This window comes from Podarcis vaucheri (assembly GCF_965113315.1).
Source record: "Podarcis vaucheri genome assembly, chromosome: 13".
NCBI lineage: Eukaryota > Metazoa > Chordata > Lepidosauria > Squamata > Lacertidae > Podarcis > Podarcis vaucheri.
Window position 1 is genome coordinate 23,892,317 of NC_138751.1, and position 22,646 is coordinate 23,914,962.

The 22,646-nt window shown below is 41.7% G+C and overlaps 1 protein-coding gene across 1 annotated transcript; it reads left to right on the forward strand.

Moving 5' to 3' along the window:
* Positions 1–3,070: 3,070 nt before the first annotated feature.
* LOC309517457 (vomeronasal type-2 receptor 26-like) lies at positions 3,071–11,283 on the forward strand (the record flags this gene model as incomplete). The annotated part of the gene is made up of 6 exons (XM_082196690.1): positions 3,071–3,291; positions 5,191–5,482; positions 6,622–7,476; positions 7,810–8,034; positions 9,470–9,596; positions 10,382–11,283. The coding sequence occupies 6 exons, from the start codon at positions 3,071–3,073 to the stop codon at positions 11,281–11,283; spliced, it is 2,622 nt and encodes an 873-aa protein (XP_082052816.1).
* Positions 11,284–22,646: the final 11,363 nt, after the last annotated feature.

The following is a 22,646-nucleotide window of genomic DNA, read 5'->3' on the forward strand; positions in this document are numbered from 1 at the left end:
ACTCAGCCAGATTTCTGTCCTCAAACCTTGTCTTTTAAGGCATTCGTTTAGGCACTCCTATTCCTTTTTCACTACACTTTTTGGTTTTTGTCTTATTATATCTGTCAGTTTGGCTAACTCTAAGTATTCTGAAAGCTTACATAACCATTCTCCCCTAGTGGATAACTGATTCCCTTTCCAATACTTAGCCACCAGAATTCTTGCTGCAAACATCGCATATAAGAAAAAAATAATCTTTTGGGATATTGTCGAGAGCCAGTGTGGTGTAGTGGTTAAGAGTGGTAGTCTCGTAATCTGGGGAACCGGGTTCGCGTATCCGCTCCTCCACATGCAGCTGCTGGGTGACCTTAGGCTAGTCACATTTCTTTGAAGTCTCTCAGCCCCACTCATCTCACAGAGTGTTTGTTGTGGGGGAGGAAGGGAAAGGAGAATGTTAGCCGCTTTGAGACTCCTTAAAGGCGGGATATCAAATCCAAACTCTTCTAATATTCCTAAAATGATTGCCTCTGGCCTTTACTATATGATAGTCTTAATATTTTCTTTATTTCTTCATGGATCCGTGATCCGTACCACCAGCAATCTTAAGAGTCCCTGCCAGCTTCATTAAACATTATATTTCCTTCAATTTTACAAAATGTTTGGAGAGAAATACTGTAGAAGAATCAATGTAAGCCTATTCTACCTTTGAAGGATATGTTGCTGCCACTTGCTACCATATCCAATGTAAGAGTTTTCCTTTGGCGATACAGACTGCATCATGATTTGGGCCTCTTTCATTTGCAAATGGAGCACTCAATGAGCCCAGCTCCTCCTCGGAGCTAGCAGTGTGAGGTTTGTGGAACAATGTATAAGTAGTGGGATGATACAAAGAATTAGAACTTTAAATAGCCTATAATTCCTAAGACAGATGTGGGCACAGAAAAGAATTACTTTTCCTTGACATTAGTTTAAACTGTTTTACAGCTGTTTCCTTTTTGTAGGAACTGTATAATTTAACACAGACAATTGAAACATGGTGGTTATACCCAGGCCTGTACAGAGCTTCTTTGAAGCCCAATGTAGGAATCTTGTTCTTGGCATGATAGCGTAAGTCCGGCAGGCCCCCAAAGGGACTCACCTGCTGGATTAGCCCTCAAGGCCCGGGGCAAGTGTACCTAGCTGCACACCACATCCTGCATGGACCCGCCTATACCTGAGCTCAGCTTCACAAATGGTCAAGCTCAGAAACAGCTTTCAGTGCTTTTTGAAAATATTGAAGGAAGCCATGGTTTGTTGCCATACAGTTCTCACAGAGAGCAACACTGCTGAACAGAGTACTCCCTGCAAGACTAGCTCTATTACAATTCAAACTCTGCAGAGGCAAGAACTCCTAAGCGATAGCCACTCCAACCTGTGGGCAGCTAGATAACCTTCCTGGGCTTTTTGTTCGTTTGTTATGAAAAGGGGGGGAGGCATGGGGCACTGCTGCATGCTTTGACTGCCTGCTAGTTGCTTTTAAAAAATGAAGTTTTAAAAATTGTACTTCTGCATTGAATTTTAAGGATTCCCCCTTTTAAATACACACAGAAACAGGTGAGTTGGACTTAGTCCATTCCCACTGTAATACAGGAGTGGACCAGACTTCAATGAGTCTGTCCATCCCCACTCATAGGTGAGTCATAGCATTTTTGTCAGTTTTTGTCATGCTTTCCTTAATGTAGATGTGGCTGAGGTGTGCTTGTTAGCCTCCTTCCTCTCATTGTACACAGTTAGCAATGTGAGGTTTGTGGGGAAATGAACAATTATGGGGGTGACCAGCAAAAATTATAATTCCTAATATACATTGTGAGCATAAAACAATTATCTTTTTAAAAATAAAGATAAAAATGTTAAACTGCCATATAGCATATGTTTGTTAGGGTGTGGTGCTGATAACACCAAGGTCGCAGATTCAATCCTCATACAGGACAGCTGCATATTTAGACTATATTGCATGAATGCATACTTTTAATTACAAATAATAATGACAATAATAAATGGGACAAGTAGCAGTTAGACGTTAGCTGTTAAAGGATATATACCCATCATCATTATAAAACTGAGTCTCAAATTTCCCAGCTTTTAAGGTCAGGCCTTCCAATCACTTAAATCTGATCAATGACAAAAACAGCCTACAACTCTCTGTCTAAGCATCACTTATTACCCCTTAAAGAAAATATTGTCACTCCTAGTTGATTTGCCATTCATGATGCAACTCCAAAGGACATCAACACACTTGGGAAATCATAATTGCACACTTAATTGTCAAAACTGCTGGCTTCTATCCCCTTACACAATGGATATGCAGATGGCAGCAAAATTTGCATTTGAAAAAGGACATAAAACCCTGGTGTTTTTCAGAATTGAATCTAGGCGTAGGCAGAGGTCTGCCATTTTTCTTGTATGATCATTTCTCCTTTCCATCTTAGAATATGTCGTCCACCAGTTGATTTTGCAATTATTTTACCACAAAAATTATAATGTGACTATCCTTTTTCTTTATCCTATGTGCATACCCATTTAATTTGCTCTTCCCAGATAGTTACTGGGCAGACCTCTTTGTCTAGATATGAATTAGCACACACACACACACACACACATAGCTATCCACACTTCTGCACCATAACTCTGCCTCACTGTAACAAACCACACATTCTTTTTTAAAATAAATAAATAATAGTTTTACATGTTTCTTGTCAACTTAGAGGCTTTCATATAATCAAGGGGTATGTAAATTTTGTTAAATGAATAAATAAATTCATTTGCACAAAATCATAGATAATTTTCAGAGTTATATTTTTGCTTTCTTTGCACTCCAAGGAAGTATTACTGATACTTGTAGATGAACAAATTTTAATTGTCTCATCCTTAGGGGGAAAATAAGTAAATAAATAGACTACACTGTTCAGAAATATGGGACACATATTCCCTAAGATGTGTAACATCACATTCTGTCGCCAGACGCTGTACCGAAACAGATAATAGCCACACAGAATGTTGTGGTTCAAACATGGGAATCTATCCTGGATGGCTGATATTTTTCAATAAGATCATGTTGGTGGTGCTGCTGCTGCAGCTGGTGCTGCTGTCTCATATTGTATGCAAAACACATTCTGTTAACTGCAGCATTTTTGATGATCCTCTCCCCATTCCTCATAACTTTTACCAACCGGGTGACCTCATCATTGGGGGCATTGTTTCCCAGGTCTTCTTCAACTACAATAATCTCTCTTTTAAGGAAGAGCCAAAACAGATCTTGATTGATGAAGCAATGTAAGCCATTATTTCTTCCTCTCCTTGTGTAATACATTCAGCTCATAATAACAGAATATGCCGTAATGCTACACTGTGTTCCGTTAATCTCTAGTGTGATAAAAGTGGCAGTTGAGCCACTTTCCTGTTCCTTCCTTAATCATTTTTTGCCTTACCTTTAGTCAGGAGGTTGTGGACTCTCCTTCCTTGGGGGTTTCTAAGCAGAGGTTGGGTGGTCATCTGTCATTGATGCTTTAGCTGGGATTCCTTCATTGCAGGGAGTTGGACTAGATGACCCCTGGGGTCCCTTCCACTTCTACAGTTCTATGATTCTATGAAACCACTAGAAGGGTTTCTCCACAAGCTCCACAAAATGAATAGATTTCCATTGTGTGTCTGCTAATTAACCACATAGTGGATTGTGTGTGTGTGTGTGTGTGTTAGTTTTTGCCACTTCTGTTCTTCCCTCACTTTGCTCTCATCTTTTGACTCCATGTCTGTCCCTTCTCATGCACTTTCAGAATTTTGGCATTTTAAATCAAGCTTTCAGTATGCTTTAGAAACTCCACTGTTTTTCCTTCTTCCCACTCACCCCTATGCCTGCAGTTTGTATAGTCAAGTTCTGATTTATTGTTGAAACTTAAAGCTCACTGAAGGGGGATCCTCAATCAAATCTAGCTTTCACATATTGTGAAAGTTAGAGGATGTGTATGCTGTGGGCATTTGCAAACACTATTGTTCTCAACTGGTTTTCACCAGGGCTCTTTTTCAGCCAGAGCTCACTGGAACTCAGTTCCAGCATCTCTCTGGTGGGTGCCATTGCCATTATAAGAGGAGTTCTGGCACCTCTTTTTCTAGAAAAAATAGCACTGGTTTTCATGCTTTTAAACTCAAAGGTGCAGAAGTTAAATATCATGTGGTTTTAAAAAGAATTTTAGGAATTGGCCTTCAGGCACCATGCATTGTGCTACATTTGTGGGAGAATCCTTAGTCTCTACTTTGCACTTCCCACGTGTATCATATCTCATTTCATATCCTTATGGCTGTCATTGAAGGACAAGAATGGGAGAGAAATTTAATTCAGTTCACATTTAAAGAGGAACCTAACTAGTTTGCACTTTCCAAATTAAAAACAATATGTGAACTGAAACATAGATAGTCCTCAAAATTCCTATTTACCTGAATTTTGCAGTGCGGTTCTCCAGTGAAATAATATGTACAAAAGTTCATATAAAGGGGTATGAGTGCATAAAAATGCATATATTAGAGAAAATAACATAAAAAATGTATTATATTAGGGAACATTGATTTGCAAACATGTAGCAAAATTGCATACTTATCATATGATAAATTTGCACTAAAATGAGGATCAATTTTCATGAGACGCTTTGTAGATTAAAATTGCAAACTATGGAAAAGTAGAGAATGGAATTTAAGACTGGAAAAATAAGAAGCTTATTCAACCATCCCTACTGAAAAGATTAGGAAAAGGTCCCACATATATCATTCAGAGACTGATAAAATACAAAATGTTTTATAGCACTCATGATTTATATTTAGTCATGCTATTTAATTTCAGTCTGCACTGAGCATGACTAATGTTGACTGCAAGCCAACAAATATTTGCAGTTTGGGCTGACTGTTGTTGCTCTTCATTGGTATATAGGGAAATTTACAAAATTAAGTCCAGAAAACAGTTTTTTAAGCTCCAGAATTAATCTGAAAACTCCCCCACCCCATTTTTCATGAAAGGGCTATCTATTCAGGTGCTAATTTTTCTTCAGCCTATTATCTTCTAGGGTTTTAAAGCTACACCTTGCTTTTGAAAGTATTCCAATGAATGTCAATGAAGTGCACTAAAACATTTTTGTTATTGCTACTGTGTTTGTTTTATTAAACAGACTGTAACTCTGCTTACAGTTCAGTGCCTAAGAACTACCAGCACATTCTGGCCTTAGCATTTGCTGTCAAAGAGATAAATGAGAATCCCAACATCTTATCAAATATATCTCTGGGGTTCCACATCCTCAATAGCTACTTCACTGCAAGGATGACCTACAAAGCCACTCTTAGCCTCTTTTCTACACAACGGAAGTTTGTCCCCAACTTCAGGTGTCACAACCAGAACAATCTGATAGCTGTCATTGGAGCATGTTTCTCTGAAATCTCTACAAATATAGCTGTCATTTCAGCAAGCAAAAAGACTCCACAGGTAAGCTGTATTTCTGGGGGTACAGGGATTTCACAATTGTGACAAACCATGTGGAATGCAGGAAAGCACTTTGCAAAGTTGCTCCTGATTTTGGTAACCAGTTGGTTAGATGCAAACTTGATAATGATACCATTGATGGATTTACAGTTCATTACAAAACAGTACTCAAGGAGTGCTCATCAATTATTTCCCTTCAAATGGAAGGTGGTGTTGAATAGTATATAGCAGGGCTTGGTGCTTGGTCCAGTACACTTGAAGATTCAGATTTCAGATGTTATAAAACAGAGAGATTAATAACATATCAGAAGACAGAAATAAAGTTGAAATCTATATGTAAAGGTGGTATATGTACTGGGTTGTTGCAGTAATGGACTAGATGAGGGCCAGTAAACTGAAGCTTAATTCAGACAAGACTGAGATGATGCTACTTGGTGGTTATTCTGTCTGGCTGTGTGGTGTACTGCCTGGTCTAGATGAGATCATACCCATTCTGAAAAAGTGGATCTAAATAAAGGTTGGTTTATGGAAAGTTGAGGTGTTGGATGTTAATAAGGAGTAAAGGTTTTGCATTAGTTTTTAAATCTGGCAGACAGAGAATTGGAAGTCTTTTTTCTTCTTTCTTTCAGTTTTTATGTTTAAAAAATGATTGACGTTGATTTCTATATATTGTTTTTTCTCCAAGCTTTAATAAAAATAGCTTTTTTGTTTACAAAGGTAAAACATTATCTTTAGTAGGAAAATCATTTTAATTTTTATTTCAGCTTACAATAAAGTGTTTCTGCTCCTGGGTAGTTATGATGTATGGCTGATTGATATGCCGCCCATTCTAGGGGGAGACCACACTCCCTCTGAAAGAATGGGTCCATAGTTTGGTGGTTGTCCTTGATCCATTGTTGTTACTAAAGGCTCAGTGGCCAAGGTACTGACGGGTGCCTTTGAACAGCTTTGGTTGGTGGTCCAGCTATAAAAAAAAAAACTCCATATGGCTATGGGGAAGCTGGCTGCTGTTGTAGGCCAGGCACACTAATATGCCTAAGGAAGGAGTGTTGCATTACAATAAGCCCAGGTGACCAGTGTTATGATTCGACAATATAGCTATTTTCCTCATCTGAAAACAATCCCTTTAATTTTTATTTCAGCTCACTTATGGAACACTTTTGCCATCATGGGATGAGAGAATAATTTCTCCTTTTTTGTCCCATATGGTCCCAAATGAAGCCCACCAGTACATGGGAGCTGTCCGGTTATTTCAGCATTTTGGATGGACATGGGTTGGGCTCTTGGCTGTGGACAATGACAAAGGGGAACGATTCTTACAGACAATAGTGCCCATGCTTTCTCAGAATGGCATCTGCTATGCCTTCATCATAAGATTGCCTAAATGGAATTATGTAGATGAGTTGATGCAGTTGCTTGTACAGCGCTGGGAAACTTATGGAATTATTACTGAGGAAAACACCAATGTATTATTTGTATATGGAGAAAATCCATCCTTTCAAGTTTTGAGAATATTGCTGTTTCTACGACCAGTTATGGAATCGCCTCCTCTGGGGAAAGTATGGATTATTACATCACACTGGGATTTCACATCACTGTCAGTTCAAAAGACATGGGACATGCAAACTTTCCATGGTTCCATATCCTTCACTGCTCACTCCAATCAGCCACCAGGTTTCCAAAATTTCATTCAGAAGATAGGACCTTCCTGGGCAAAAGGAGATGGTTTTATCCAGGACTTCTGGGAGCAGGCATTCAGCTGTACATTAAGAATGTATAAGGGGCCAGAAGAGGAGGAAATCTGTACTGGAGAAGAAAAACTGGACAACATTACTGGAATTTTGTTTGAAATGAACATGACAGGCCACAGCTATAGCGTCTACAATGCTGTCTATGTTGTGGCACATGCTTTGAATGCCATGTTTGAATCTATCTCCAAACACAGAAGAAAAGTAGACACTAGGAGAATGGTATTTCGGGATGTGCAACTATGGCAGGTAATCCCCACTAGCACCACCCACATGAGGCTAGGTTTTCATTCATAGATAAAATGAATGCTGATGAAATAAGACTACTACACCAAAATTGCTTTGTTTTGCTTTTTGTTGTTGTTATTGGCGTTTATACATACATTGTGGATAAGCAGTATGAAACTCATTACAAAACAGTAAAACCCACATATACAATAATGGAAAGAAATGACATCTAGATTGATGATGCCTCCACCTATACTTTCAAAGGAAAAAATGTGTATGGGCATCATTTGTGAAGCTCATTGAAATAAATTTAAGACCTAGTTGGCCTTTTCTTCAAATTCTCTTTGTTTCTAGATCCATCAATTTTTAAGGCACACCATATTCAATAACAGTGTTGGAGAAACTGTGTGCTTTGATGAAAATGGGGAACTAGATACTGTTTTAGATGTTACAAATTGGATAATGTTCCACAATGGCTCAGTGGTTAGAGCAAAAGTTGGAAGACTGCAACCTCATGCTCCGGGCAAAGAGTTAACCATTGATGATGACCAAGTTGTATGGCATCAACACTTTAATCAGGTGAGACATAGTGGCAATTATTTGAATATATCAGAGGGGAAATGCTGTACACCTGTGGTGCCAGCCACGGCAGAACTCAGTGGAGGGAGAAGCCAGCCAACCAGCCAAGTCGTGGGGGGTACTTGCCTGGAGGCAGAGTCCATATACAGTGGTACCTCTGGTTACATACGCTTCAGGTTACAGACTCCGCTAACCCAGAAATATTACCTCGGGTTAAGAACTTTGCTTCAGGATGAGAACAGAAATTGTGATCCAATGGTGCGGCGGCAGCAGGAGGCCCCATTAGCTAAAGTGGTGCTTCAGGTTAAGAACAGTTTCAGGTTAAGAACGGACCTCCGGAACGAATTAAGTACTTAACCCGAGGTACCACTGTACAAGGTGCAGTCCAGTCCTAAGGACATGAATATCCCAGTTCATGTAGTCAGACGATTTGGGGGGTCAAGAAAGCTGAGGGTTCAAAGTCACGATAAGCAAGAAGCAGCAAGATCTGGTCAAGAACAATGAATGTTGTTTCCAGCAACTGACTGAGGCTGGAAACCCTGCTTAAGAAAGCTGGAGCCATCTGGTTCTCATCAGGAGCAAGAAGGCTGATCAGCAGCAGGTGGAGTCACTTTGCTGTCTGCTCCTTCAGGTTGCTGCTCAGCAGGTAAAGCCGACTCCTGGCCCATGACAGAAAATGTCTATTAACTCTGCTTATCATTCCACCTGATCATCGCATTCTGAATTATGCTTGGTAGTATCCTTGCCAACCTTTTTTTAAAAAGCAAGCAGGCAAACCATCAAACAAACACCCTATAGTTCTTTCCCATCTTTCTAAAGAAGCAATAGTGATACTGCATTTGTCTAATTCATATGCATTAGTCTGTGGTTCTGAGGGACCTCACAGTTTATTTCTGATTTCATTTTTTTTTCTCTTTTAATAAAGGGATAATTAACGAAATGGCACAAAGTCATGACACTTAATTACTGCTTCAAAACCTGCTGCAAGTTAATTGCTATACTTTTTAAAATATTGCATTGCAACCCATCTTTATTCCTTTAAATTATACATTTAAAACATTGCATTGCAATCCATCTTTATTCCTGTATGAGGGCAGCAATTCTTTTTCAGTGGATCACTTCTCTTCATAACCAATGTGTTTAATGAAATTTAATTATTGTTCTCTAGGGAGAGAACAGCTTTGTGTAGGTTTAGACTAGATGAATTTACTTTATTTTGTATCAAATCATTTATGTAGAAAAGAAACTATATCAGTTTCTGCAATTTAAAGCTTGCCTCATCTTTCAGATGAAATTTCCTTCCAAACTGAAGTTGGGAGAAATTTGCTATCATCTCTAATGTCATAATTTAATGTCAATACCCACTATTTGAAGTTCTACCATTCCATTAAAAAAAAATTCTTTTTTTGCTAACATCTGTTATGTTTCTATGTAGGTGCTACCCCTTTCTATTTGTAATAAGAACTGCTATCCTGGCTTCAATAGGAGAAAGAAGGAGGGAGCGAAATTTTGCTGTTATGATTGTGTTCCGTGTCCAGAAGGGATGTTCTCTAACCAAAAGGGTAAGAGACATAATTTCCATAAGATAATATTATTAATTTCTAGAAGCCTCATACCTGATTTTGCTCAGGAATTCCAAGTAACAAAAAATCAATGCAGTTTTGATAGTTTCAGTCCAATGTCTTACTTCAAAATGGCATCCAACCAGAGACAAAACCCATTTTCTTGATCTCAGGAACCATTATGTTAAATGTGGTTATGATATCTTAAAATACACAGCAAAAAACCCAAAAAAACATCCTGCTGAAAATGTAGATTTATTTATTTGGAGAATATGTTTCCAGTTAATGTATATGAAAGTAGTTTTTAAAAATAATTTTAAAAAATGAATTAGACATTCTGTAAACATTATTTAAAAGGCCACTTGGCAAAAAAAAAAGCAAAAAAACAAAAAACAAAAAAACAACCTGTAACAGCACAAAAGGGTGTATTCTCACTAGATTATAGAAGTGAATTCTTAAATACAGTGGTACATTGGTTCTTGAACTTAATCCATTCCGGAATTCCGTTCAAGTCCCGAAACTGTTCAAAAATGAAGGAGTGGCTCGGAGTTTCCTGCACTCAAGCGGAAGCCATGTCGGATGCTCAGCTTCCTAAAAACATTCGCAAACCAGAACACTTACTTCTGGGGTTGCAGCGTTTGGGAGCCTATTTGTTCGGCAACTAAGCCGTTCAGGAACCAAGGTTCCAATGTATATGTTGGTAAATAAATGGAAATACTTACAACTACTCTAGCTTTTTGTTTCTTTTCTCAGCCATAGTGTATTGAAATATTCTCTTCTTTCAGACATGGATAGCTGTGTCAAATGTCCAGAAGACCAGTATCCCAACAAGGACCAAACTGAGTGTATTCCCAAGTTTCTAAGCTACCTCTCTTACAAAGAAGATTTAGGGATTGCCTTAACTAGCTTGGCTATTTCTCTCTCTTTCATCACAATTTCAGTGCTCTTAATTTTTATTAAGCACAGGGAAACCCCCATAGTCAAGGCCAACAACCGGACCCTCACCTACATCCTCCTCATCTCTCTCCTCCTTTGCTTCCTCTGCTCTTTTCTGTTCATTGGGAATCCTGGAAGAGTGACCTGCCTTCTACAACAAACTGCTTTTGGCATTGTTTTCTCCGTGGCTCTTTCCTCTGTGTTGGCAAAGACAATCACTGTAGTTCTGGCATTCATGGCAACCAAACCAGGGGCCAATATGAGGAAATGGGTGGGGAAAGGTGTAGCAAATTCTATTGTTCTTTGTTGTTCCTTCGCTCAGGCTGGTATTTGCACTCTTTGGTTAAGTACTTTCCCTCCATTCCCTGATACAGACATGCACTCATTGCATGGAAAAATCATACTGCAGTGTAATGAGAATTCAGCTACCATGTTTTACTGTGTCTTGGGCTATATGGGTTCCCTGGCCATAATCAGTTTCATTGTAGCTTTTCTTGCCAGGAAGTTACCTGACAGCTTCAATGAGGCCAAGTTCATCACTTTCAGCATGTTGGTGTTTTGCAGTGTGTGGTTATCTTTTGTCCCAACCTACCTGAGCACCAAAGGAAAATACATGGTAGCTGTGGAGATTTTCTCCATCTTATCATCCAGTGCAGGATTACTGGTTGGTATCTTTTTTCCTAAATGTTACATCATTGTGCTGAGGCCAGAGTTGAACAGCAGACAACACATTATAAGGAAAACCAAGTGAAAGTCATGTCTTTATTTTATATTTATATTTAGAGAGAGCGTGCAAGAGCAAAGGAAAATATTTTTGTGAGGGGAACCTAGCACAGTCTTATGTGGTTTTACTATTTGATTCACCTTGCATCTGCCTGCATTGTATGCTATCATGAAGGTAAGCTCAGGATATGGTTGAATCTAACAGCTCCTTCCAAGATAAGAGAGGTCCAATAAACCTCCCTACCTTCCTCTGTGGCTGTTAGGAAACATGGAGGCAATACTAGAAGAGTAGAGTCTTTCCTCACCATGTATCATTGACTTCTTGTCATCCCTGACAGAAGAGGTTGGCAAGCTTTATTATACTTTGTATCTCCTTTATTTTAGAAACATAGGGAAATGAAGTGTTAAGGAATACAGTTAATGAGTTAATTATCCATGAATCAGCAGAGATTACTCTTTCCCCACAATGCACATGCAGAAAAATTGTGACTCTCTTACCTATGTTTCTATGAGGATTTGGAAAGCAATTTTGTGTATAAAATGACTTAGTTAAAGAATGCTGTGTGTGTCGTGGTAGGTGGTCGCATGAATTGTTGATGGCTATCTGTGGAAACTGTGGATTCAAATGAGGAAAAAGTTTGGAAATAATAATATAATAATAATTTATTATTTATACTCGGCCCATCTGGCTCGGTTTCCCCAGCCACTCTGGGCAAATCCCAGCAGAATATTAAAAACACGATAAAACATCAAACCTTAAAAAGTTCCCTAAACAGGGTTGCCTTCAGCAAGCTCTATCAATTGCAGGACTTTGAACTTCGGACTTGGGTGTGGACTTTAACACAGCAAAGACTTTGAAGCATAGAATCATCTATGGCCTCAGTGAGAGCAAATTATTTGGACAATCTGTAAATAGTGTGTGTATGCATAGTGGTGTATGTTGGTCTTGTAAAGACAACTCTGCTAAATAGTTGTTTTCTGTGGTGAATTTAACCTCTTGCCTGAGTTTCCCTGCTGTATAGACCCAACAGAAAGAGAGCCCAAGCAAGCATATTTTATCTTTAAAATAATAATAATAATTTATTATTTGTACCCCACCCATCTGGCTGGGTTTCCCCAGCCACTCTGGGCGGCTTCCATAGAAACCCAAAAACACTAAAATATCATACATTAAAAACTTCCCTGAACAGGGCTGCCTGTGCTACTACAGGCTACTCCCTCTTGGCCAACAACGTGAGTTTTTACCATCATGGTTGACAACTGCAAAGAAGTTTGGACCACATTGGAATTCAAATCCCTTTGGATTGCAAAAGATATCAGCCAGTTGCCAATAACCCCCTTGAGAGAGGGGAGTAGTGGTGAGAACCGTGTGGGCAGCTACAAGCATTTTTGGAGGATGCAGATTATTTAAATCCATTCCAATCTGGGTTGAGGCCTGGCCATGGTTGCCTTGGTCACTCTGATGGATAGCCTTTGCAGAGAGCAGGACAGGGGAAGTGCAAACTTAGTACTGCTTTTTGGTGTCTCATTAGCATTTGTTACCATTGACCATGGGTCCTGGGGTATACAAGCTTGGGTAGTGGAGCTATACACAATACTTACAAAACTCCTTTTTTTGTCAAGCATGATTCAACTTCAAATGACATCATCCCTCTGGAGAAAGTCTAATCGCAGCTATCTTTCTCAAAATCACTGGTCTCAATTCTCTAAACACAATAGACTTAGAGACCTAATTAGCAAGCTCCACAACCAACATCTGAAAAACAGATATAAAACCTTGTGTTTTTGAGAACTGGATCTTAGCATAGGCAGGGCTGTGTCATGTTCTTTATGATGTGTTCACCTTTTTATGTTCAGGTATGTTTTCCACCAGCTGATTCTGAAACATGGTTGCCTATGTTGGGAGACAAAGTTTTATCAACAGGATCATGCTAGCGGTCATGTTGCTGCTTGCACTGTTGTGTCAAACTGCATCCAAGACACATTCCATTAACTGCAGCATATATGATGATCCTCTCCCTATTCCTCATAACTTTTTTAAACCAGGTGATATAATCATTGGGGAGATTGTCTCCCAGGTGTTCTTAAACTACAATAACCTCTCTTTCATGGAACAGCCCATGCAGACATTGATTGATGAACCTATGTAAGTCATAATTGCTTTACTCTCTCTCATTCTATGTCCAGGCCACACTAACTGAGAAGATATCATAATGCAACGCTGTGCTGTAAGAATTTGTTAACTTTATACCATGAGAAAAGGGGAACCTTCAAACTTCCAACTGTAAATCATGGGTGAGGTGGGGGGTAGAAAGTAATTTGAGAATGTGGCCTACGGCCACCATACAAATAGTCAGTTATCAGCACATGGGAAGAAATGTTGCAAATTAATCAGAGGCAGTGGCAATCACCCTCTTTGTCCCCAAATTTAGCAGGATTCTTTGCAGGACCTAGATTTGGTTTGGAACAATGTGGAGGGAGCCTGATTTCTCTCGGATAGCTCTTGAAATCTCTAGTAATGATCTGGCCTCATATGCAGGCTTCATTCAAATGCAACACATACCTCTAATACACATACACCAAGTTAAATTTCCTGAACTCATTAAGTCCCAGTTAGTCTGGTCCATTAATTTCAAATGGCCTACTATGATTAATCTTGTATAAAATCAGCATGAATATAAGCACACACAGAGAGACACTTTGGATTGTTGTGGTTGCCAGTGAGGGCATGTAATGGAAAGTGGAGAATAGGTGGAGCAATTTGTCAACATCCAGAATGATCCCTGCATTTTTTCAGAATGTGGCTTTTCATGGGAGAAATATCTACTTCAGATGTCTTTTTTAATTAAAAAAAAATCTATTATCTTCTATGGCCCCTTGTTTTCCCTAACCTTGTAAGGATTAAGATGATGAAGAAGATAGCAGATCCTTGTTATCATTGCTGCGGTCATTTTGTTGAACAGCTGCAATCCTTATTACAGTTCAGTGCCTAAGAACTACCAGCATATTCTGGCTTTAGCATTTGCTGCCAAAGAGATCAATGAGAACCCCACAATCTTGGCAAACATCTCTCTTGGCTTCCACATCCTCAATAGCTACTTCAATGCAAGGATGACCTACAAGGCCACTCTGAGCCTCCTTTCCATACAACAAAGGTTTGTCCCCAACTTCAGCTGTCACAACCAGAACAATATGATATCAGTCATTGGAGAATGTTTCTCTGAGATCTCTGCTAACATTGCAGTGATTTTGGCAAGCAAAAAGATTCCTCAGGTATGTTTAGTGCATGAAAGTATGGAGATTACACAATTGTGATATACCACACTGATTTCAGGAACACATTACATAAAGTTCTTTTTGATGATTTAGCGAGAAAACTGGTTAAATACTTGATGGTGATACCAGCAAGTGGATTAACACTTTATTATAACAGGATACTAAAGGAGTAATTATCAAGTTCTCCTCTTAAATGAAATGAAGTATTGAGTCGTGTGGTGCAGGGTTCTGTCTTTCACCAAAACGACTTCAATATTTTCTTCAATTACTTACATAATGAGCTGGAAGGAATCCCAATGTCATCCACTTGGTTAGAATTGTGAATACTTCAGATGGCAAGAAAACAATTGACATTTTGCTGGTGAAGTGTGCTGAATTGTGATCTGGTTGCAATAATAGACTTGATAAGGGCAAAAAAAGAAAAGATTAATTCAGACAAGAATGTGTTTCTGCTACTAGGTGGCATGTGGTATGACTAATTGATATGCAGGCCACTCTTAAAGAGACACCACTCTCCCTCTGAAAGAGTGGGCCCATAGTTTGGTGCTCATCCTTGATCAGGATTCAGGCCTCGCCATGGGACTGAAACTGCCTTGGTTGCACTGGTCGATGATCTCCTGCAGCTAGGGACAAAGATGGAAGCTGTTTCCTAGTTCTGCTGGATCTCTCAGCGGCCTTTGACACCATCAACAATAACATCCTTCTGGAGGGGCTGGGAACTGGGGGCACTGTTATACAGTGGTTCCGCTCCTTTCTCCTGGGCTGTGTCCAGACAGTGGTGTTGGGGGATGAGTGTTCAGACCCCTGGGCTCTCACTTGTGGGGTGCCTCAGGGTTCCATCCTCTCCCCCATGCTTCTTAATATCTATATGAAGCCACTGGGAGAGATCATCAGGGGGTTTGGGCTGAGTGTTCATCAGTATGCAGATGATACCAAGCTCTACCTCTCTTTTAAATCAGAACCAGTAAAGGTGGAGAAGGTCCTGTGTGGTGGTTGGCGGATGGATGGCAGCTAACAGATTGAGGTTCAATCCTGACAAGACAGAAGTAATGTTTTGGGGGGACAGGAGGAGGGCAGGTGGGGGGACTCCCTAGTCCTGAATGGGGTAACTGTGCCCCTGAAGGATCATGTGTGAAGCCTGGGAGTCATTTTGGACTCACAGCTGTCCATGGAGGCACAAGTCAATTCTCTGTAACTAATCCAGAATGTGGCAGGTAGACTGGTGACTGGCAGTGGCCAACGAGACCGTCTAACACCGGTCCTGAAAGACCTACATTTGCTCCCCGTACGTTTCCAAGCACAATTAAAAGTATTGTTGCTGACCTTTGAAGGGAGGCTACAGGGAACCAGGCAAAGGGGGTTCTCAGTAGTGGTGCCCACCCTGTGGAATGCCCTCCCATCAAGGAAATAACTATCAGGCTTTTGGTAGACATCTGAAGGCAGCCCTGTTAGGAAGTTTTTAATGTTTGAAGTTTTATTCTATTTTTTGAAGTTTTTATTCTGTTTTTAATGTTCTATTGAAAGACACCCAAAGAAGCTGGGGAAACTCAGCCAGATGGGTAGGGTAGAAGTAAATTATTATTATTATTATTATTATTATTATTATTATTATTATTATTATTCCATTGTTGTTACTAAAGGCTCAGTGGCATAGGTACTGAAGGTGCCATTCAACAGCTTTGGTTAGTGGTCCAGCTATAAAATCCCATATGGCTATGGAGAACCTGGCTGCAGTTGTAGGCCAAGCACACTAATATGCCTAAGGAAGGAGTGTTTCATTACAATAAGACCAGGTGACCAGTGCCACTGCTATGATTCTACAATGCAGCTGTTTTACTCTTCTGAAAATAATCTTTTATTATTATTATTTCAGCTCACTTATGGAACATTTTTGCCATCATGGGATGAGAGAATAATTTTCCCCTTTTTGTACCATATGGTCCCAAATGAAGCCCACCAGTACATAGGAGCTGTTCGGTTATTTCAGCATTTTGGATGGACATGGGTTGGGCTCTTGTCTGTGGACAATGACAAAGGGGACAGATTCCTACAGACAATGCTGCCCCTGCTTTCTGAGAATGGAATCTGTTCTGCATTCGTAATTAGACTACCACAATGGAGTTTTGTGGACCAACTGATAGAGTTGTTTCTGCAGCATGCGCAAAGCTATGTAACCATCATTCAAGGAAGAGCCAATGCATTATTTGTTTATGGAGAAAACCCATCTTTTCGGGTTTTGAGAATATTGCTATTTCTAGCACGCTTCACTCAGTTGCCTCCCCTTGAGAAAGTATGGATTATTACATCTCACTGGGATTTCACATCAATGTCTTTTCAAAAGAATTGGGAAATGCAAACTTTCCATGGCTCCTTATCCTTCACTGTTCACTCAGATCAGCCATTAGGATTCCAAAAATTCATTCAAACATTAAATCCTTCCTGGTCGAAAGGAGATGGTTTTATCCAGGACTTCTGGGAACAGGCCTTCAGCTGTTCATTAAAAATGCTCATGGAGGATGAGGAGAGTGCCTGTACTGGAGAGGAAAAGCTGGAGAGCATTCCTGGAATATTATTTGAAATGAAAATGACAGGTCACAGCTACAGTATCTACAATGCTGTCTATGCTGTTGCATATGCTTTGCAAGCCATGTACAAATCCACCTCAAAGCATAGAAGTTTGGATAAAAGGAACAGATTGTTATTACAGAATGTGCAACCATGGCAGGTAATGATAATTCAGTGTTTGATTGTTTTTTAAAAGGTAAGCTAGCTTTTAATACAGAGGTAAAAGGAACTGACAGGAAGCAGTGTACTAAAGTTGTTTTCATGTTATTGTTCTTGTATATGTTAATCCAGCTCCAATTATAGAATGTTATGCGGAAGTGGGTATTTCTAGATTTGCAACTGTCCTTAAGTAGGAATGAAAATCCAATATTTACCTATTTATTTATTTATTTATTAGAAATCAGGCAAACAAGCAGAGATTAAAGGCTCTATATGCCTCCATTAAATAAAAATTCACCCAGATTCAGTTGTTGCAGTTGATGAATCCATATTGATCAATAGTATTGGTCTCATTATGTTGCGTGTTGAGTCACAGTAGCCCCCCAATAATTCACACTTCACACATCAATTTTTTGTTTAAGGTTTTTGGCATAATTTTGGCCACAACTTTATTCAAATACAAAAATGTGAGTGGTTGCTTAGGCACTGGTTCCGACTATCTGTCCTTGCCCTCAGGGACAGTGCTGGCCTTCCGGATACCAGCGGAAGCCAGCGTGGGAAACAAGTATTGGGTGAGAAATAAAGCTGGGCACCAGACCATTACTTCTCACCCTCATGTTCCTGTGGGGCTTGCACGGCCCAAGTCCGACTCCGGGGACAAGGACGAAAGAATGGCAAGCCCCTGGATTTCCTTTAACGGAATTCCCATTCGCATCATTTGGAGGGGTAGGCACTTACCCCTCCAAGCACCAATTTAACCAGTGCCTAACCGCCATGGAGCCCTCAGCTCACCGCCAAACCACTCACAGCCCCAACCAAGACCTCAGCTTGGTCACCACCGCACCTATCCAATCCTCATTCCCTGAAGCGGAAAGGTGCATGCCATCAGCTTGGAAAAAGGATGGCCTCTCAAAAAGAATCTCGGGGTGGGAAATTGCATCGCCACCAGCTCCAAAACTTTTTTGACCACAGCAGAATTGATGCGTTTTCGGGCCTTCAGTGGCAGCCGGGCAACGACTGCCCTTCCAAACGCAGCGTTGCAAAAGCTTTGACCAAAAAAAAATTTCGCTGTCGGCACCATTGCACGCAGCGTCTCCAGGTCACCCAAAATTGCAGCACGTAGTGACAAACAGTCCATGGGCACCAGGTCGTTCTCACCAATCTGCACCACAATAGCAGCTGGCGGCCCCTCCAGGGGCAACTGCCTCCGGATACTTGGCAGGAACTCCGACCAGCGCATCCCACGTCTGGACAGCCAAGACAAGCGAATATGTGGAGGAAAGCCGAAATCTGGACCCAATCCAGATTGCCGTGCTGCGATGCCAGCCCAATGGACGATACTGTGCCCCACAATCCAAACACGGGTCACCGCTAAACCTGATAAATAAGATGAAACAAACAAAAATTGTAAGACACCAATAATGTTAACGAACATAATCTTTGAATGCATTCGATTTCCAACGACCTGTATTTTATTTCCACTGCCTTATTAACATGCTTTCCGGCCTTCTTGGTGGTACGTTTGTCTAGGCATTGGTTCCCGACTAGCTGCACCTGACCTCAGCAGGGCAGCACTGACGACTCGGCCCCACCATATCGTCAGTACCAGCAAACATTGTGGGGGAGCATAGAATCCCAAGGCAATCGCATCCCGCCAGGTGTCGTTCCCCATAGGGGAAAGATGCACCCCATCTGCCCTAAAGAGGGCAATAGCCTTGAAGAAAATTAGGAGGGTGCAATATTACAGAACCACCTAAAGCAAGGACCTATTTTATTTTATTTGTTATTTTATTTACTTTATTTATTTTATTCTATTATCCACCGCCTTATTAACATGCTTTCTGGCCTGCTCGGTGGTAGTTTGTCTAGGCATTGGCTCCCGACTAGCTGCACCTGACCTCAGCAGGGCAGCACTGACGACTGGGCCCCACCATATCGTCAGTTCCAGTAAACAGCATGGGGGAGGAATGAACCAGGATCAGACTCAAGCTCACCCCAAATGCTCCCAGGGATTCTTGCATGGCCCTACCCCTCAAAAGGGGTCGACAAAAGCATGGCAAATCCTTGGATTCCCTTAATGGAACATCTTTGCGCATTGGAGGGGACAGGTGCTCCAACCCCCCCTCCAGACCACCTTGAACCAATGCCTTAAATTATTTTGAGTCCAGGGAGAGCTGCCATCAACTCAATCCAAGCCCTCTTGCATGCAGGAATGCAAACTTATGCTGGAGGAAGACAGCAAACATTCTCGCCCAGCTGTACCACCAGCACTGCGGGAGGACCTGCACAGGTCACACTTGACCGCACCAAAGGAAGGACGTCCTCCCATCTGGACATCCTCCCATCTGGACATCCAGCCTATGTTCACATGGGCAGGAAGACTGAGATGACGCCCCAGTCCAAACCCGTCAACATGCTTGCCAGCCTAGTGTACAATGCTGTGGCCCAAATGTGCACAGCTGCTCCTATGAAAAAAGGAAACAACAGACAAGCATCAGCACAGACATCATTGTGACACTTCCTGATATAACCCTTGTCAGTGTCAGACTTCCAATGACCCGTATTCACAATCCTGTCTACAGACAGGCCCCCAGTGTGCAGCCGTTGCAGCAGCACCTAATCGTAAGGAATGAGGAGTGTTCAGCGGTAAGCAAGCCGCAGGCTGTAATAACTGGTGCACGACGTAAGCACATTGATGCCAGGCTAACGGGAACCCATTTTCATGCACTAGGAGCGGGCCAGCCCCCAGGGAATAAAAAGCCAAATATTCTGTTATCCATAACCGGGCAAGGGCCCTCCTCACCTGTGGCGGGAAGCCTGATTGTGGCACTCCTGCCCACTAAGTCTGTTTTAGAGTTACCAGCTCTAATGACAAGCTCCAAAGGATAAGGAAAAGTCCTGAAGCAATAAGCCTCCAGACTCTCAGCCCCGTGCTGGCTCCAACAACCATTACCCCAACCCTCAGTGCGAAAATGCAATGGACTACTGAAAGGAGTCTCACCTTGATCTTTAACCCGCAGACAAGTTTTAACTTGTTGCAGATACTGCATAGGTAAAATTGACCGACTCCCTGCCCACTGTCCTATGAGGTTGGAGCCTATTCCAACCTTCCAAGGCCCTGCGCGCTGCAAACTTTATACAAGGGTCTCTGAAAAAATAAAGCTTCAATGTAACAGACATTGCAGCGGACTGAATTCGGATAGTTATAACCGCATGCCCAATCTGCAGCAGGTGGACCAAATACTGCAGGATCTGCTCAGAGGATGGGGGCAAATTCTTCCGAATGGCCAAGAACTGCCAGCTTAAGGCTAAGAAAACCATCCAGGCCTTCCCATAAGAGGTAAAAGCAGAAGGGGAAATGGAAGCTGCCGCTCTCTGAAATTACTAATTGTTGTCAAAATGCCACAAGACTGGAAAAGTCTGGCAATAGCTGAGTCTGGAGCCCAGGATCTGAAGCGCTTCATCTGAAAATCGGATAGTGTCAGCGTAATTTGGAGAGTAGAAAGCACAATATTAAACCTTAAGTGGCGCAGCTCGAAAGCATGAGCGGAGGGGCAGAGACTGTGTTACAGCATGAGGACTGTTTTGCCAAGACGCTCACCACCACCTGGTTATCAGACCAAAAGCAGATCCGATGGTCACTGAACTCCTCGGGCCACATGAACTGCTACTACAATGGGGAAAACTCAAGAAAAGTTATGTCACATGATTGCCTCACCACACCAGGCTTGAGGCCATAGCTTTGCACACCAGCAGCCCTTGAAATAAAACCAAAGGGCAAAGATCCAGCAGCACCAGCATGAACCTGAAAATCCCTGAGCGGGTTCAAGGTATCCTGCCATGGCGAACTACTATTGCATACATTCAGGAATTGCTACCATCGCCTGATATCTGCCTTCACCACACTTGGTAGGCATACACAAAGGTAAGGGGACCTCTGTCAGCATCGCCCTTGAGCCAGTGCCACCAACTGGACTCATCCACTTCAGCCCCAACTGGGCTAGGCGAGCTGGGTAGCACTTCCAGAGACCACCTTCTGCACAGGGACAGGTCAAAGTGCTGTGGACTCACAGCTTAAGAGTTGTGAGCACCGGATTCACTCCCACAAGAAGACAGTCGTCGCACAGCAGAGTACAGCAGAGTATATAAACAACTCGGAGAGCAGCTCTGTAGAATATCTTCTTTATTCTATCTACAACTATACAAACTATATACAGAGCTTAATAGGTCTAAGTATAAATAAATGCTGCACTGCACTGAGTGTCTGCAGCTGCCCTTAGCAGCAACCTTATCTCTACACATGATCTCTAACACTCAGTCTGTCTCCCTCTCCGACACTGACTGACTGACTGACTTGGTGCTGGAGCAGAATAAGTAGAGACCAGAACACGCCTCCTCCTTTCTGGAGAATCAGCAGACTCCTCAGGAGATTCTTGGATATGGGAGGGGTGAAATCTAGGCAGCCTGGCCTAGTGGGAAGATTAGTTAAGTGACCCAGCAAGATCGGATCTGGTGAAGCATCACTTGCTACAGAGGAAGTATTACAAATTAACTTCCTTCAAGGCAGACAGCTTCTCCATAGCCAAGTGGTATGTTTTAGCAACGATATCCAACTGGATCCCTAAATAAAATGGGAATATGGGCAAATGGTATTGAGCTATTGCTTGCCAGCTTCCAGCCCCCGCTTGGGCAGGGGGCATCTTGTGCTGCCATCATGATATGTAAATTTACAGGGCCGATGCTGGCCTGAACCCCTAAAGAAGTCCCAACCAAGCTGCCGCCAAGCCAGCTTCCTTTTCAGACACACACTCTGTGCAATGCAAAAACACACTCCGTGCAGTGCACACACTCTCCATGCAATGCAACTACACACTCCGTGCAATGCAAAAAAAAAAGCACACTCTGTGCAATGCAACTACACACTACATGCAATGCACACACAAACCCTCCGTGCAATGCAACTACACACCCCGTGCAATGCAAAACACACTCCCTGCAATGCACACACCCTTCATGCAATGCAACTACACTCCATGCAATGCAACTACACACTCTGTGCACTGCACACCCTCTGTTCAATGCAACTACATATTCCGTGCCATGCACACACACTCCGTGCAATGCAAAAACAAAACAAAACAACACACTCTGTGCAATACAACTACACCCTCCATGCAATGCAGCTACACACTCCCTGCAATGCACACACCCTCCATGCAATGCAACTACACTCCATGCAATGCAACTACACACTCCGTGCACTGCACACCCTCTGTTCAATGCAACTACATATTCCGTGCCATGCACACACACTCCGTGCAATGCAAAAACAAAACAAAACAACACACTCTGTGCAATACAACTACACCCTCCATGCAATGCAGCTACACA